Source organism: Vulpes lagopus, chromosome 5 (assembly GCF_018345385.1).
Source record: "Vulpes lagopus strain Blue_001 chromosome 5, ASM1834538v1, whole genome shotgun sequence".
Taxonomy (NCBI): Eukaryota; Metazoa; Chordata; class Mammalia; order Carnivora; family Canidae; genus Vulpes; species Vulpes lagopus.
This window is the reverse complement of record NC_054828.1, coordinates 62477701-62494949: the sequence shown is the minus strand read 5'-3', so window position 1 is coordinate 62494949 and position 17249 is coordinate 62477701. Positions and strand designations below refer to the sequence as shown.

General features: G+C 39.4%; 1 protein-coding gene and 1 long non-coding RNA gene across 16 annotated transcripts in view; one reads left to right on the top strand and one right to left on the bottom strand.

The window, feature by feature from the left end:
* Nucleotides 1-17249, bottom strand: part of C5H12orf56 (chromosome 5 C12orf56 homolog) — a 100701-nt gene that overhangs the window by 54298 nt on the left and 29154 nt on the right. For all 13 annotated transcript variants that reach the window (XM_041757094.1, XM_041757092.1, XM_041757093.1 and 10 more), the window contains one exon: nt 9055-9217. In XM_041757094.1, coding sequence (XP_041613028.1) covers nt 9055-9217 — 163 coding nt within the window. The remainder of the gene's footprint in view (nt 1-9054; nt 9218-17249) is intronic.
* LOC121491935 overlaps nt 1-17249 on the top strand; it is a 104628-nt gene that overhangs the window by 79508 nt on the left and 7871 nt on the right. The gene's annotated exons all lie outside the window — the stretch shown is intronic.

Sequence of the window (17249 nt, the reverse complement as noted above, 5' to 3'; positions counted from 1 at the left end):
TGGGCTCCCTGCTCTGTGGGGAATCTGCTTCCTCTCCCACTCCTCCTGCTTGTACTTTCCCCTGCCCCCCCCCTTCATCAAATGAATAAATAAAATCCTAAAAAAGAAAATGAAAATCAAAGAGCCAATCATAACTTACATCAAGAAAACTGTCATGTCCTTCCAACTATGTAAATGTATTTTGTTTATTTGGAGGGACAAATAATAATAGTATCTAATAAGTATTCTGAGCAGGAACCAAACTTCCATTTCCATAAGCTACTCCAAGAGGTCAGTATTATCCTCACATTCTGAGCTCCAGTGGAAGCTCAGTGTTCCCTGTGGCACCACCTCCCCATCGCTGCAGAAGGGTTGGAGTCATGCTTAGTGATGCCTAAGCAATACCTAGAGCCAAGGAGGAAAAGAGAGAAAGCCCTGCTTCCACAGAGAATTCCTTTTGGGGATTTCCCTGGTTCTGTCAGCTGCTTTCTTTCTTGGGTTGCTTGCTTCCCTTTCCACCTCCCTTCCTTTTGATTTTTCCAGGTTTTTTTTTTCCTTTTTTTTTTTTTTAAGATTTTATTTATTCATTCATGAGTGACACAGAGAGAGAGGCAGAGACACAGGCAGAGGGAGAAGCAGGCTCCCTACAGGGAGCCCAATGTGGGACTCGATCCCAGACCCCATGATCACACCCTGAGCCAAAGGTAAAAGCTCAACCGCGAGCCACCCAGGCATCCCAGTTTATTTTTCTTTTAAGGTAAAATACACACAAAATGAATTAAAAATCTTAAGTGTGCTTTCACAGAGTTTGACCCCCTTTCCTTTTTGAACTCCTCGGCATAATTCTCTTTCACTCCTGTGGGTCTGAGAGGAGCCCAAGGCACCTCCATGCTTAGAAGAAAGAATCCTCTCACCTCAGAGAGCTGAAGGTGATCCTGGAGGGGGTCAAAGAAAGATGGCTGGAGGCTGCAGGCCATTCTGGCTTGCTCTGGTCTAGACTGAAGGAGTAGTCCACATAGCCCCCTTGAAGTCCAGCTTTTTTTGGAGGTGAATGTGTTGAAAATTTTATTAACATTTAGTTTAAAAAGCTTTACACCCGTGCCAAGACAATTCATAGAAGGTTCTCAAAGAAGTTACCCATTAGGGTTTGGTCCTTTGTTTAGAAGTCGTGGGGCCTTGGTGTTTTTTTGTTAAGCGGTTTAAGAGTTCATCAGATTTGGGGATCACCTAGGGACTTGAGGCAAAAAGCCTGATAAAAGGTAGGAAACTGAGAGGTGCCTGACTGGATCTGTCAGTAGAGCATGTGAGAGACCTAGGGACCTTAATTCCCTAAAAGACTCCAAGATCCTTCAATAGATTCTCTTTGGCGTTTGATCTTGGGAGTGTGAGTTTGACCCCCACGTTGGGTGTAGAGTTTACTTAAAAATAAAATCTTAAAAAAAAAAAAAAAGAAAAAAGTAGGAGACTGGAACTGCAGGAGATAACTGTCATTTTATCTTTCCAGTGCCTTACCTTCTATGAGGAGCTGGCCTCTTCTACATACAGTATGGGTGCCCCATACTTTTTTTTTAAGATTTTATTTAGTCATTCATGAGAGAAACAGAGAGAGAGGCAGAGACATAGGTAGAGGGAGAAGCAGAGCCCAGTGCGGGACTCGATCTCAGGACCCCAGGATCATGACCTGAGCCAAAGGCAGACACTCAACCGCTGAGCCATCCCGGTGTCCCCTAGAGTCCCCCATCTTTTAAAAAAAAAAGATTGCTCTTTCCAGTAAAAATAATGATGATTCAGCTCCAGTGCCCCACACTTATATGCATTCCTTCCAAAGTCGTAGGAGAGGCCTTAACAACATGTGCACATGGTCAAATGTTTTTATAAAATATGTAGAAGGAAGACATTTCAGCCACAGTCATTCAAGACCTCAGGCCCTTCCCACTTGAGTTTTCTTCTGTCTCACTTCCTCTCTTGGGAGTATCCATAGGCACTTTATGTTTGTGATTCCTTCTGCCCATATTTCTTGGAAGTGCTGCAGTCTTTTTGATGTGGGACATGAAGACAAAAGAAAAAATTAAATTTCCTTACTGCCCATTGACAAGTCCTCTAGGGACTCAGTGGACTTGATGTCGATACTTTTTTAAGGGCAAAAGGCAATCTTAGCCTGACACCCCCCCCCCCCCCCCGCCCCGCAGGATCCTGTAATTCTCCTTTAACATATAAAAATTCCTTTGGAAACTTCCTTTATCTCCATCCCCCAAGACATATGTTGGCAATCATCCCCATAGCATAGGACCCACCAATATACATCTGAAGGGTCTTCTTAGAGACTCCTGCTATCCCTAATGCCCTCCCTACTTGAAGGTATACATTCAGTCACCCATCACAACCCCAGGGCAGCTCTTCTGCCCCATGGGTCCTGTCCCTGTGCTTAAAAAAAAAAAAAAAGAATTCTTTCTTGACCATTTGCTCCAACCCCAACATTTCCACATCAATTGTATTACATGTCTTGACTCTTTTTTAAAAAGGCTCTGCAAACTGAGTTTTGGTCCTCAAAAAAATCTGGATCCACCCTGTCCTAGCCATAGCTGGCTGGCCTGGGAGTGGGCTCTGTGTCATCCAAGTTGGGCTGATCAATGTCCTTCTAGACTTAGGACATTTGGACATGAGAGGCAGAGCTAGGAGTCTTTGAAACTGGCCACACTGAGAAGAAGGTCCCTCACAGGTTGTTCAAGTCCAGGAACAGGCCACTGGGTTTCTGGTCTTACACTCTTGGGTTTCTTCTGTTCCCCTCTTGATTCCCTAATAGACTCCAAAATCTTTCAATAGATTCTCTTTGGCATTAAGGTAGGCAGAGTCAGTTTTTTCTGCTTGTAAGTAAAAACAAAACAAAACAAAACAAAAACAAAAAACCTCTACTAGTTACATAAGCTTAAGACCTCAGTCATCATAGACACTTCTAATAGTAGGCATTTCACAAGTGTGGGTACTAATGGTGATACAAATAATGCCCTTGATCATTGCTGGAATTAAGTAGAACATATTAGCACGTGTGGCACAGAGGTTGGACGGCTTGAGCCTCTTGCTTCAGGACCACATATTACAGACTGTTTGGGAGGTGAACCACAGGGGTCCTGGGTATACAGCAATACTTCGTCAGGGAACAAGCATTTTGGAGGAGAGCTGGAAAGAAATGGAGCACAGCACTGTAGGCATCCTGGAAGTGGGAAAGAAATCACTGAGGCTTTTCTGTTTGGGAAGCTGGTATTACCTACACAATCCACCGAAGTTGTCTCTTAAATCTGATTTCATCCAAGTTCATTAACCAACCATGAACTTTTTTTTTAAGATTTTATTTATTTATTTGACAGAGAGAGAGAGAGCACAAGCAGGGGGAACAGCAGGCAGAGGGAGAGGGAGACAAGCAGACTCCTCACTGAGCAGGGACCCCGATGGGGGGCTCCATCCCAGGACTCTGAGATCATGACTTGAGCTGAAGGCAGATGCTCAACCAACTGAGCCACCTAACCCTGAGTGCCCCTCAGCCTTGAAGTTTCTCTTTTTTGTGTGAGGCCATTAAAAGGTTATGACAGAAAACAACTCTACTGTCAATGCCCCTGCCCCTCATTATGTTAGCTTTAAATGTCATTTGTAACAATGGTATGGAGAATCTTAGGATCATCTATGACCTCCACTGAGAAATGAAGCACAACTTGATCTCTGTTTCTACATCGGGTGGGAGGGTCTGGCCTCCTAGATGCCAATAGCCAGGGCCTGGCAGGTTTAGGGCCATAATGACAAGAGAGTCCATACAAATAGATGATAGAGTTTTCTGCCGATGTTATCTAGTGTGCACACAGCAGTTTACAGTCTTCTTCAGTAGCTTAGGTATGAAATCCTTCCACCATTTAGCGCGATGTTTATCTGATGACATGTTCAGTAGTGCTGGTCAGGAACATTTTTAGAAAGGACACTACCCAAGAAAATGCAGTGCTTTAACTGCAAGAGGTCTGATTACATTTGTCAAAATCCTATTCCTATGGGGAAGACTGCCAAGCCTAGGTAAAAATTAACCACTAAACCTGAGAGATTCATCAGTCCCTTGTTTTAGTTTTCTTTTTTTTTTAAATTTTTTTCTTTCTTTTTTTTTCCCTTTTTTTTTTCTTTTTTTTAATAAAGATTTTTATTTATTCATGAGAGACACACAGAGAGAGGCAGAGATACAGGCAGAGGGAGAAGCAGGCCCCCCATGGGGAGCCCGATATGGGACTCCATCCCAGGACCCCAGGATCACGCCCTGAGCTGACAGCAGATGCTCAACCACCCAGCTGCCCCTTGTTTTAGTTTTCTACTGCCTCAATGATTTCAGAAAAGATGTGGAATTTAGGTATAAAATAAAATCTTATGAAAAAAATAAAATAAAATAAAATAAAATCTTATGTATTTACATTTATATGAAATCTAGTTCAGTTTATGTGTCATCAGATTACTATGTTTCATTCTGATTTGAGGATCAGTCTACTTCATGTTATGCCAGTGTTTCAAAATATGCCACTAAAGCCATTAGTCTTTTCTACGCATCTAGAGCTGCGGTGACCAGTTCTTTAGTTACTAGACACCTGTGACTATTAAATTAAAATGCAGTTAGTAATACTAGTCACAGTCAAGTGTTCAGTGGTCACAGGTGGCTATTGGCTACTGCATTAAACATAATTAGACTACATACAGAACAGCTCCCTCATTGCAGAAGGTTCTGCGGATAGTGATGTTGATAGTAACTCAATTCATTCTAGAGCTTTAGCAGCTAACACAGCTCACCAGTGTCCCTCTTCTCCTGTTGGCATTGTTCCTTTAGAGTTTAATACAATCCTCTTTCATCTACATATAAAAAGTACAATCTGAAGTGCTATCTCTGACCCATAGAAGGACACATGTATATACTGTAGAGAAAAGCCTCTTTTTCTATATATCTCCAGAAAAGTAAGGCCTAATTAGGAATCCTGTTGACAACGTGACGATGAAACTAAGTATTTTTACTACAAACGATTTGCACTTTTGAGCTTCCTTTGTTAGGATAATCCAGTTGATTTGAGTGTGAGCTTCTTTGCCACCTGACACAAATATTCCCTAGGCTTCTACCCAAGAGGTTTGGAGTAGTTCTAATAATTATCTTTATTTAAATGCTGAGCAGTTAATGTGTACTACTTCTCTAGGCATGATGTCATCATTATTAACACTAAAGACTCTAGTGATGACTGTTGTCAAGTAGATGGTGAGACAGGTTTGAACCTTTCTCTTGCTTAGGGACCACATATTACAGACTGGGAGGTGAACCACAGGGGTCCTGAGTATACAGCAATACCTCACCCAGGGAACAAGCAGCTTGGTGGAGAACAGGAATCAGAGCACATTACCATTGGCATGCTGGAAAGGGGGATGTTTTTTATTGTCTCTTGTGTGCTGTGTATGATCCCTCGTGACAGTGGCAGTTTTGTGTTTTCAAAACTCCCTGCACAAACGTATCACATGGAAGCTTCAGAGATGAAAGTGGAGAAGGAGGAGTGGAGGAGAGGTATAATTCTACGAATAGCCATGTGTATGAACACAAGATAAGTTTTTTTTTTTAAAGCATCTTCACTGCTTTTAACATCATTTGCAAAGTTTCTAGGAATTTAAATTTCATAAAACTTCTACCCGTAATTAGCTTCTTTAATGTGTGTTTCTATCTTCTTAGACTTGGTGAGAGGGGAAAAAAGCCAAGACTAATTATGCGTGTGGACAAGGATAAATATGCATTTAAGGCAACCAATGCCAGTTAGGTACCCTAATTAGTGTCACAGGAGACCTGGTGAGCAACCAGGGATTTCATAAGTCTGATTACAACTTCTACAAACAGTTGCCCTGCCATAGAGTGTCGGTGTGGAGAGGTGCTTGTCCATGTAAACACTGGATAGTTTTCTCACACTTTGTGAGATCAGTACTCTAAGAGCTCTGAGTCAGACTTGGAGTGAAGTCTAGTGAATTGAGTGGAATGGGCTGTTCTAGCTACCCTGGCTAGAGGCCAGAAGTGTAAGGGCCTATCCAGGAGCCCTGTTGGACCTCATTCTGCTCTTCTTCTATGCTAAGGATGCGATCTCAACAGCTGATGCTTTCCTGCTATGTGCCCAGCATGCCAATTATTTCATGTAGTACAACAACTCTGTGAAGCTGGCAATAGAGTCAAAGAAACTGAGGCTCACAAAGACTGTGACTTGTAGACAGGCACACAGCTGGGAAAGGTGGGAGCCAGGATTCAGATGTGGGCTTAGCTAGTCCATAGCCCATGCTCTTTTTCTCTGCTTTTTACCAACTCCCAATTATAGGGATTGATACCTTAAAAGGCTCCTTTAGAAATGTACACATTTCATACACATATATAAAATAAGACCATGAAATAGTGTACTGCTCAACTATATATTCTATTTTTAAAAATTTGTCCTTGAATTTTTAAAACTTATTCACTAGAAACATTTAAGTAAAGCCCAAAATGTGAAACATAAAAGCAAGGAAGTTGTGGTTGAGCTGATAAGTACCAGGAGCCCTGATTCCTCATCCTCCCCCTTTCTCCCCACCCCACTGTGGATTTTTTAGATCTCCTTGTGCACAATGGGAAAATCTGCATCAGATGCTGAGCTCCCTAAAAACAAAATTAAAGATGGCTTTTCATCTTTTTATAGAAGTATGAATCATAGTTCTTAGGTGAACAGGTTCCCAACAAATATTTTTGAATGAAGAGTGAATACTGTTAATAGCCATAATAAACCATAATTATCAGGGAAGAACCTTGTGGCTTCCCTTGCTTGTGGAGCCCAAGATTCACAGAGATGACTATCAGGACTTTTCCTAAAGCCAACTTCACAATCATCCCAGTTATCCCCTGTACTTCTTGATCAGGTTTTTAATTAAAATTTGTGGTTGTTAATAAGGGTATTAAAATTAAACAAGAACTGACCAAATGGAATCCAGATTCTAACTCATTCTTTATTTTTAAACCAATATTTAGGAACACACTTCTTTCTCTCTTTTTCTTTCTTCTACCTCTTCTCTCCATTTCTTCCTTTCCTTTCTTTTCTTTCCTTCCTTTTTTTTCCTACATATCCTCATGTATAGCAGACTATGCCCCGGCACTATGCTGCTGAGAATGGATGGATCAACTCACTAATCATCATGGAATTACAAATCAAAACCACAATGAGAAATGCCTGGCTGGCAAGTGGTTGAGTATTTGCATTTGGCTCAGGTCACGATACAGGGGTCCCAGGGGTCAAGTCTGCATCGGGCTCCCTGTGAAGAGCCTGCTTCTCCCTCTGCTTCTCTCTGTGTGTCTCTCATGAATAAATAAATAAAACCTTAAAAAATAACCATACACACAATGAGATACCACCTCCCAACTGTTAGGATGGCTGTCCTCAAAAAGCCAAAAGATAGCAAGTATTGGTGAGGATGTGGAGAAAAGGGAACCCTTCCTTGTGCACTGTTGGTGGGTATGTAGACTGGTAAAGCCATCATGGAAAACAGTATGGAGGTTCCTCAAAAAACTAAAATAGGACTACCATATGATCCAGGATTCCCATTTCTGGGTTTATATCTGAAGGAAATAAAATCACTATCTCAGATACCTGAGATGTCTTACATACTGCCCTCTTCATAGCATTATTTACAGTAACCTAAGTGTCCAGCAATATGTGAATGGATAAATAAAATGTGTGTGTGTGTCGGGGGGGTGTACGTGTGTACACACATGCATGCACACACAATCTAATATTATTTAGCCTTTATTTTATTTTTAACATTTTTATTTATTTATTTTTGAGAGAGAGAGAGCACGAGCAAGGGGAAGGTCAGAGGGAGAAGCAGACTCCCCGCCGAGCAGGGAGCCTGACAGGGCTCAATTCCAGGACCCCAAGATCATGAGCCAAGCTGAAGGCAGATGCTTAACTGAGCCACCCAGGTGCCCCATATTTAGCCTTTAAAAAAAGGAAAATCTGGAACGCCTGGGTGGTTCACTCAGATGAGCATCCAGCTCTTGATTTAGGCTCAGGTCATGATCTCAGGGTCCTGGGATCAAGCTCCAAGTCTGGCTCTGCATTCAGTGAGGAGTCTGTTGAGGATTCTCTCTCCCTCAGTCTCTACCCGCCCCTCACCCACCACTCGCATTCTCTTTCTCTCTCTTTCAAATAAATAATGACGAAAGAAAGAAAGAAAGAGAGAGAGAGAGAGAGAGAGAGAGAGAGAGAAAGAAAGAAAGAAAGAAAGAAAGAAAAAGAGAAAGAAAGAAAGAAAAAAAGAAAGAAAGAAAGAAAGAAAGAAAGAAGAAAGAAAGAAAGAAAGAAAGAAAGAAAGAAAGAAAGAAAGAAAGAAAGAAAGAAAAAGAAAAGAAAATCCTGTGATACCTGGCTGGCTCAGTCAGTAGAAAATCTGACTCTTGGTCTTGGGGTCATGAGTTTGAGCCCCACATTGGGTGTAGGGATTAGTTTCAAATATAAATAGTAAAATCTAAAAAATACAAAAGCCTGCATTTGGGACAATCTAGATGAACCTGGAAGACATCAATCATGCTAAGTAAAATAAAGCAGATACAAAAGACAAATACTACAAAATCTCAGTTCATGGAAACCAAAAAAGGCAAACTCGTAGTAACAAATAGTAAAATGGTAGTTTACCGGGGGCTAGAGGTTAGGGGAAAAAGGTAAATGTTGGTCAAAAGGTAGATGTTCATTATAAGAGAAATAAGGTCTGGAGACCAAAATGCACAGCATGGTGACTATAGTTAACAATAACGGAACGTATACTTGAAACTTGCAAAGAAAATAGATTTTAAGTGTTCTCATCACTCACACAGAATGATAACTATGTGAGATGATTAGCCTGATTGTGGTAATCATTTCACAGTATATACATAGATCAAAATATCACCTTATATATAATTTTTATTTGTCAATCATATCTCAGTAAAGCTGCAGAGAAAAAAAAGAACATTCTTTTTTGTCTCATAAAGAAATGCATCTTTTCTTGTGTCACGTTAAGAAATATATTACATACCTTTTTTGTTGTCAGAACTAGCATGATGAAATGGAAATGAGAATTTCTTGATGCCTTTTGATTTTTCACACTCTTTTTTCAAAACAGTTGAAGAATGGATGATACGAATATGTTGGTTGGTTTCTCTATCTGGTGGACTCAAAAACTGTGGATAATCATCAATCTGAAAAAAAAATTATGATAGAGCTGATTGAGGACAAATACAACTGTTTATCTATCCTGTGATAATAAATCCCGTAAAGCTTAGGGCAAGTTTAAACTGCATTCTCTCTCTCTCTTTTTTTTTTTTAAGATTTTATTTATCTATTCATGAGAGACACACAGAGAGAGAGAGAAGCAGAGACACAGGCAGAGGGAGAAGCAGACTCCATGCAGGGAGCCCAATGCAGGACTCGATCCCCAGGCCCCAGGGATCACTCCCAGAGCTGAAGACAGATGCTCAATCGCAGAGCCACCCAGGTATCCCTAACCTGCATTCTTTTTATTTTTTTCCCTAGGAAATCTTTCCTCTTCTTGTCAGGTCTCTCAGTTCTTCCTCTGTTTGTTTTAGTCTCTACTAAAAATGCACTTAGCAACAGAACCCAAGAAGCTATTTACACTATGGGATTGCTAAATAAATAGTAACAGTGTTTTTGTTAAAATATATCCCTCCCCATTTCATTTTGAAAATAGATTTTTTTAGGGGCTCTGGGTGGGTCAGTCCATTAATCATCTGCTTTTGACTGAGATCATGATCCTGGAGTCCCCAGATTGAGCCCTACAGAGGGGTTCTGCGCTCAGTGGGGACCCTGTTTCTTCCTCTCCCTCTGCCTCTCCCCCCCCCCCCAGGTTCTCTATCTCTCGCTCTCACTCGCTCACTCACTCACTCTCAAATAAATAAAATCTTTTAAAAATTGGATTTTTTTCCCTCTTTGCAGATGATATACTGTATATAGAAAACCCAAAAGACTTCACCCCAAAATTGCTAAAACTCAAATAGCAATTTAGCAATGTGGCAGGATGCAAAATCAATGCACAGAAATCAGTGGCATTTCTACATACTAACAATGAGACTGAATAAATAGAAATTAAGGAATCAATCCCATTTACAACTGCACCCAAAACCATAGGATACCTAGGAATAAATCTAAGCAAGAGGGTAAAGGATCTATATTTTAAAAACCACAGAACACTTATAAAAGAAATCGAGGAAGACACAAAGAGATGGAAAAACATTCCATGTTCATGGATCGGAAGAATAAATATTGTGAAAATGTGCTACCCAGGGCAATTTACACATTCAGTGCAATCCCTATTAAAATACCATGGACTTTCTTCACAGAGTTGGAACAAATAATCCTAAAATTTGTATGGAACCAGGAAAGACCCCAAATACCCAGAGGAATGTCGAAAAAGAAAACCAAAGCTGAGGGCATCACAATGCCTAACTTCAAGCTGTATTACAAATCTGTGATCATCAAAACAGTGTGGTACTGGCACAAAAACAGACACATAGATCATGGGAACAGAATAGAGAACCCAGAAATGGACCCTTAATTCTATGATCAACTCACCTTCAACAAAGCAAGAATATCCAATGGAAAAAAGACAGTCTCCTCAATAAATGGTGTTGGGAAAATTGGACAGCTACATGCAGAAGAGTGAAACTGGACCATTCTCTTACACCATACACAAAGGTAAACTCAAAATGGTTGAAAGATCTAAATGTGAGACAAGAATCTGTCAAAATCCTAGAGGAGAACCCAGGCAACACCCTTTTTGAACTTGGCCACAGCAACTTCTTGCAAGATACATCTATGAAGGCAAAAGAAACAAAAGCAAAAATGAACTATTGGGACTTAATCAAGATAAAAAGCTTCTAGACAGCAAAAGAAACAGTCAACAAAACTAAAAGGCAACCTACAGAATGGGAGAAGATATTTGCAAATGACATATCAGAGAAAGGGCTAGTATCCAAGATCTATGAAGAACTTATTAAACTCAACAGCAAAGAAACAAACAATCCAATCATGAAATGGACAGAAAAGATGAACAGACGTTTCTCCAAAGAAGACCTACACATGGCCAACAAGCACATGAGAAAATGGTCCACATCACCTCCTATCAGGAAAATACAAATCAAAACCACGATGAGATAACACTTTACACCAGTGGGAGTGGCTAAAATTAACAAGACAGGAAACAACAGATGTTAGTGAGGATGTGGAGAAAGGGGAGCCCTCTTGCACTGTGGGGGGAATGCAAGCTGGTGCAGCCACTCTGGAAAACAGCGTGGAGATTCCTCAGGAAGTTAAAAATAGAGGTACCCTATGACTCAGCAATTGCACTACTGGGTATTTACCCCAAAGATATTGATGTAGTGAAATGCTGGGACACCTGCATCCCAATGTTCACAGAGCAATGTCCACAATAGCCAAACTGTGGAAGGAGGCACAATGTCCTTCGACAGATGAATGGATAAAGAAGATGTAGTCCATATATACAATGGAATATTACTCAGCCATTAGAAACGACAAATAACCCCCATTTGCTTCGACATATAGAACTGGAGGGTATTATGCTGAGTGAAATAAGTCAATCAGAAAGACAAGAATGATATGGTTTCGTTCATAAATGGAATATAAGAAATAGTGAAAGGGACCATAAGGGAAGGGGGAAGAAACTGAGTGGGGAAAATTAGAGAGGAAAGACAAACCATGAGAGACCCCTGACTCTGGAAAATAAACAAAGAGTTGCAGATGGGGAGGTGGGTGGGTGGGTGGGGTAACTGGATGACGGGCACTAAGGAAAGGAGGGCACTTGATGGGATGAGCACTGGGTTATATACTCTATGTTGGCAAATTGAATTTAAAATATGTTTAAAAAATAAAAAAAAACAAATTTAATAAATTTTAAAAATGGATTTTTTAAAAAATCTCAAAAATTTATAATTAATTAGAATTTTTCTATGCAATAGATAATTACCATTTGGGGGGAACAGTATACAAAGATTCTGTGAAGACAAACGTCTAGGTTTGAATTATTAGAAGTTTCCTGTTCCTAAATAACTATCTCTTCTCTCCAAAGTGCTGTTTTCTATTTATGATTAGAAAGGAAAAGGGTCTCAATAAATACTTAGGATTTCTTTTTTTTTTTAAGTAGGCTCCACACCCAGCATGGAGCCCAACCTGGGGCTTGAACTCACAACCCCAAGATCAAGACCTGAGCTGAGACCAAGAGTCAAATGCTTAACTGACTTAGGCGCCCCAATCCTTAGTGTTTTGAGATCTTTAACAGTCTACTTCCCTTCTCATGACAGCAGCAGTAGCATCTGACTGAACAGCCAAGAGTAAAGCCAGAGAATCACCAGAGGCATATTTAAACCTTTAATCCAAGCATGAGGAGGAATAACTCTATAAGCTTTTTGCAAAGTTACTTAGAATTTGAATAAAAATATTTCCTATGATCATCTACATTCATCCTTCTCTTTTCAGAAATAATTATAATTTAAAATCTGATTCAGGGGATAAATTAGTGAAAAGATATCTGGATCTACTCAAATGTAATTTTTAAAATTATTTTCAAATATATTAAGTAATTCAAGCCAAGCTAATGAAGCATAGCCCAGTACAGGGCTTCAAAGGACGTGCTTTTGTTAGTAATAAAAATTCATAGTTAGTAAAAGATCCTATTCTGAACAGACTCTTCAGAAACGTCTTAAGCTATTTGATACCTGCAAAGATACACTGGTAAGTTAGACTCCTATTTCACATATGGCTAAGGTTTCTGTTTGTTTTCTTTAACTCTACTAACTCTTGCCTTTGTCAGGAAAAATTATGAAAGACTTTGAAATGGGCAAAAAAGGTGATCTAGGTATTCTCCATCATTTATTGTCTTTGAACTGTTTTAAAACACTGTACGTGGGGACACCTGGGTAGCTCACTCAGTTAAGCGACCAACTCTTGATTTATGCTCAAGTCAAGAACTCAGGGTTGTGAGCTCGAACCCCACGTGGGGCTCTGTGTTCAGCCGGGAGTCTGCTTGAGATACTGTCCCTCTGCCTCTCTCCCCACTCGAGCACACTCTCTGTCTCTCTCTCTCTCTCTTTCTCAAATCAATCAATCAATCTTCAAAACCCTTTAAGTTGTAGCTGGCTGGCTCAGTTGGTAGAGCATGTGACTCTTGATCTTGGGTTTGTAAGTTTGAGCCCTATCGTCTTTCAAAAGAAAACACTGTAAGTTGTAGAAAACTGGTGCAAATTATTCCAGTTCATACTAACACAAGTGGAAGGCCACCAATTACCACCCTTTGATAATGAGAACGATTGTTGGATATCTGACCCAGTGAGATTGTGTATTTCTGTGTTTACTGCTCTGAAGCTGTCTGCTCTCCATCTAGATTTCTGTAATTTAGAAAAGCCCTTATCTCTTATATTAGTAGATATTTTCATATTTCTAAGAGGTATTAATAAATTAATTATAAAGACTAAGGAGCTCTGTTTTGAGGACTAGTAAAGATAAACACTTTTATAAGAAAAAATGTTTCTGTAATTCCCCCAAAATAAGGAAATTTCACATCTAATACTTTATTTATTAATTTTTTTTAAGATTTTACTTATTTATTCATGAGAGACACAGAGAGAGAGCCAGAGACACAGGCAGAGGGAGAAGCAGGCTCCCAGCGGGGAGCCCGATGTGGGACTCAATCCCCAGATCCGGGATCACACCCAGAGCCACCCAGGCGTCCCAAGATTTTGTTTTTAAGTAATTTCTATACCCAACATGGGGCTCAGACTGACAACCATGAGATTAAGACTTGCACACCCCACTGGCCGAGCCAGTCAGGTGGCCCAACATCTAATACTTTAAATGTGCTATACCTAAGAAAATTATTCTTACAAAAACAGACAAAAGTCTCAAGACTGTAAGTTTATGTATTAAAGTATGTCTTTGGCAAATAAGACTCGTTTAATAATTCTGATTTAATAAAATCAGCTATATCTTCTTAGATTTATTAGTATTACATTAAAAACTGTATTTAAAAAAAAAACTGTATTTTAGGGGATCCCTGGGTGGCGCAGCGGTTTGGCACCTGCCTTTGGCCCAGGGCGTGATCCTGGAGACCAGGGATCGAGTCCCACGTCGGGCTCCCTGCATGGAGCCTGCTTCTCCCTCTGCCTGTGTCTCTGCCTCTCTCTCTCTCTGAATGAATGAATGAATTAATGAATAAATAAATAAATAAATAAATAAATAAATAAATCTTTTTAAAAAACTGTATTTTATTCTACTGGAATTTGATTTTCCTAAATGTATATAGATTTGCTAATCAAACAAGCAAAACATTACTCCTACATAATGTTAAGAACCAATGAAAAAAAAAAAAAAAAGAACCAATGAAAAATGTAAATTTATGCTTAAGGAAACGGAATCATTCTGACAAGTTTTTATTTAAACTTTAATTGAAGATTGATTGAAGGTAATTTCCAAGATCTTTAGGTAACTTAAAACCTTGCACAGATACTAAATTGAATTATTCAATGGATAATCATTAGATAGCAATATAATTTTTAAGTAAGAAAATGCTGAAACATTGGCTATGCAAGCATAATTTTAAGTATATATATTTTTACTTCTTTTTTGTATAGAGAGACTGTATCTTTTGATCATATTAATGAATGTGCTCCTTTACAAAGGTGCCATGTTAGTGAAAGAGATTCTTTTTTTTTTTAGAGGATATTTTTCAAAGATTTTATTTTATTTATTTATTCATGAGAGACACAGTGAGAGAGAGGCAGAGGCACAGGCATAGGCAGAGGGAGAAGTGGGCTCCATGCAGGGAGCCTGATTGGGACTCAATCCTGGGACCCCAGCATGCCCTGAACCGAAGGCAGATCCTCAACGGCTGAGCCACCCAGGTATCCCATGAGATTCTTTTTAAGAAAGAAATTGCTTTCTATATCTATTTTTTAAATGGTTTATAATCACTCTGACTAGATAACCAGGTTTTGTTTTCCAAGTTTTTGTTGCCCATGATCCTTTCTTAACCAAGTGTCCAAATCTCCTCTAATAACCTCTTGATTTTTGCTTTGCCCAAATCAGATCCTACTATAAATACCTAGATAGATAGATTAATCAGTAGATAGGTAACTTTCAGGAATATCTTTTTTCTTTTTTTTATTTATGATAGTCACAGAGAGAGAGAGAGAGAGAGAGAGAGGCAGAGACATAGGCAGAGGGAGAAGCAGGCTCCATGCACCGGGAGCCCGACGTGGGATTCGATCCCGGGTCTCCAGGATCGCGCCCTGGGCCAAAGGCAGGCGCCAAACCACTGCGCCACCCAGGGATCCCTCAGGAATATCTTTTATACCTAATGTATCTTTGAGGTTTCTCAGAAGACCTCTGAAAAAAACATCATAAAGACTTGTTCTTTCCCCTTACAAAAAGAGAAGTGCTTGAAATAATTAGGCACATTTAGTCTATTTACCTTTTTTTTTTTTTAAGTAAAATAGTATAAATATTTCAGAAACTGTGTTTTTATGAGAAATCTTTGGAGATTTCTCAATGCCCTCCCCATCCATGATTTTTTTTTTAATTCTATTCTTAGTGGTGGTTTTGTCTGATTGTATTAGACAATAGCCATCTAGTGTTATTGGTCATAATTTCAGATACTATACAGAATGTTAACTTGGCCACAGCCTTGCTTGTAATTTGAATTTATCATCTTCTAGATCAATACATTTTTAGTGAGGAATTATGTTAATCTTATCTGTGCAGTTTGTAAAAAACAGATTATCTGGGCCCTACTTCAGATTTACTGAATCTCTTTACTGGCTAGTCTGAGTTTAAAGTTGTTATATAATCTGGGGCTCCTGGGTAGCATGGCTGGTTAAGCATCCAACTCTTGGTATTGGCTCAGGTCCTAATCTCAGGGTTCTGAGATCAAGCCCAGAGTCAGGCTCCACGCTCAGTGTGGAGTCTGCTTAGGACTTTCTCTCCCTCTCTTTCTGCCCATCCCCACTATGTGCTCATGCTCTCTCTTACTCTCAAGGAAATAATTTTTTTTAAAAGTTGTTTTAATCTTGGCATAGTTTATACATACATACATATAATATATGGTGACTATATATCTTGTATTTCAGTATTATGTTATATTAAAGACTTTCTCCATATAAAAATTGTGTTCATTTATTTTTACAAATCAGATGTAACTTTTATTCATGTCTTTAAAAATAGGCCTTGTCACTATCCTTAGAGACATTTTGTCTGATTTTTTGTAATGGCTTTATTATCTTTGTGTTGCATGCTATAGGACATGTTTTATATGTCATTTGCCTATTTTTAATATGAAACTTCATCAGACCTTTCATATTTGAAAGTTCTCAATAATAAATCAACCAGTCATTTGAAGTCTCTGTCTTCTACAGATAGTTTTTGTTTTATTGTGATGCTTGCTTGAAGTTTCTGCTATAAGCTAAAAGTCAGTTAACTATGTCCTGACTTTGTGTCCTCAACAAAGGACAGTCTCAGAGCAGAGCCACCTGGAAAAGGATTGAGACAGGCTCTTCAAACTATTAACACTTCAGAGCTGAGCTAACATTACTTAGACAACTCTCAGACCACACCGATGGACTGAGTTAGGAGTTCCAGGATTCCATTAGGTCAAGAAGCAATTGGCTTCATGAGACTCCTAACCCAATATGTACCAGAGTAAAACTTAACTTTATAGGACTAAATGAAACTGGATAAATTTTATTGTGGTTTTTTGTTTAGAATATTATTGATGTTGTTCTAATGTTCTATTTTCTAGATATAGGAGGAAGCTTTTTCTCTTCCTTCTTAAATTATAACCAGTGTATAACCCATAACAATTTAGTAGATTCTTCTCTCATAAACCAAAAATGTTTAAATATCTGATTTTCACTGGTTCCCCCAGAATTCAGAAACTCTTACTAGATTCAGTAAAGATCTGACTTCCTTTTACCAGCATATAATCGTACACATTAATTATATAACCAAGGCCTTATGTGAAGTGTCATATTTAAGAAGGATATTCATTTGAGGCACCTGGGTTGCTCAGTTGATTAAGCATCTGACTCTTGATTTCAGCTCAGGTCCTGATCTCAGGGTCATGGCATTGAGCCCAGCATCAGGCTCTGCTCAGTGGGGAGTCTCCTTGGGACTCTTTCTCCCCCTCTCCCTCTGCTCTTCCCCCTGCGC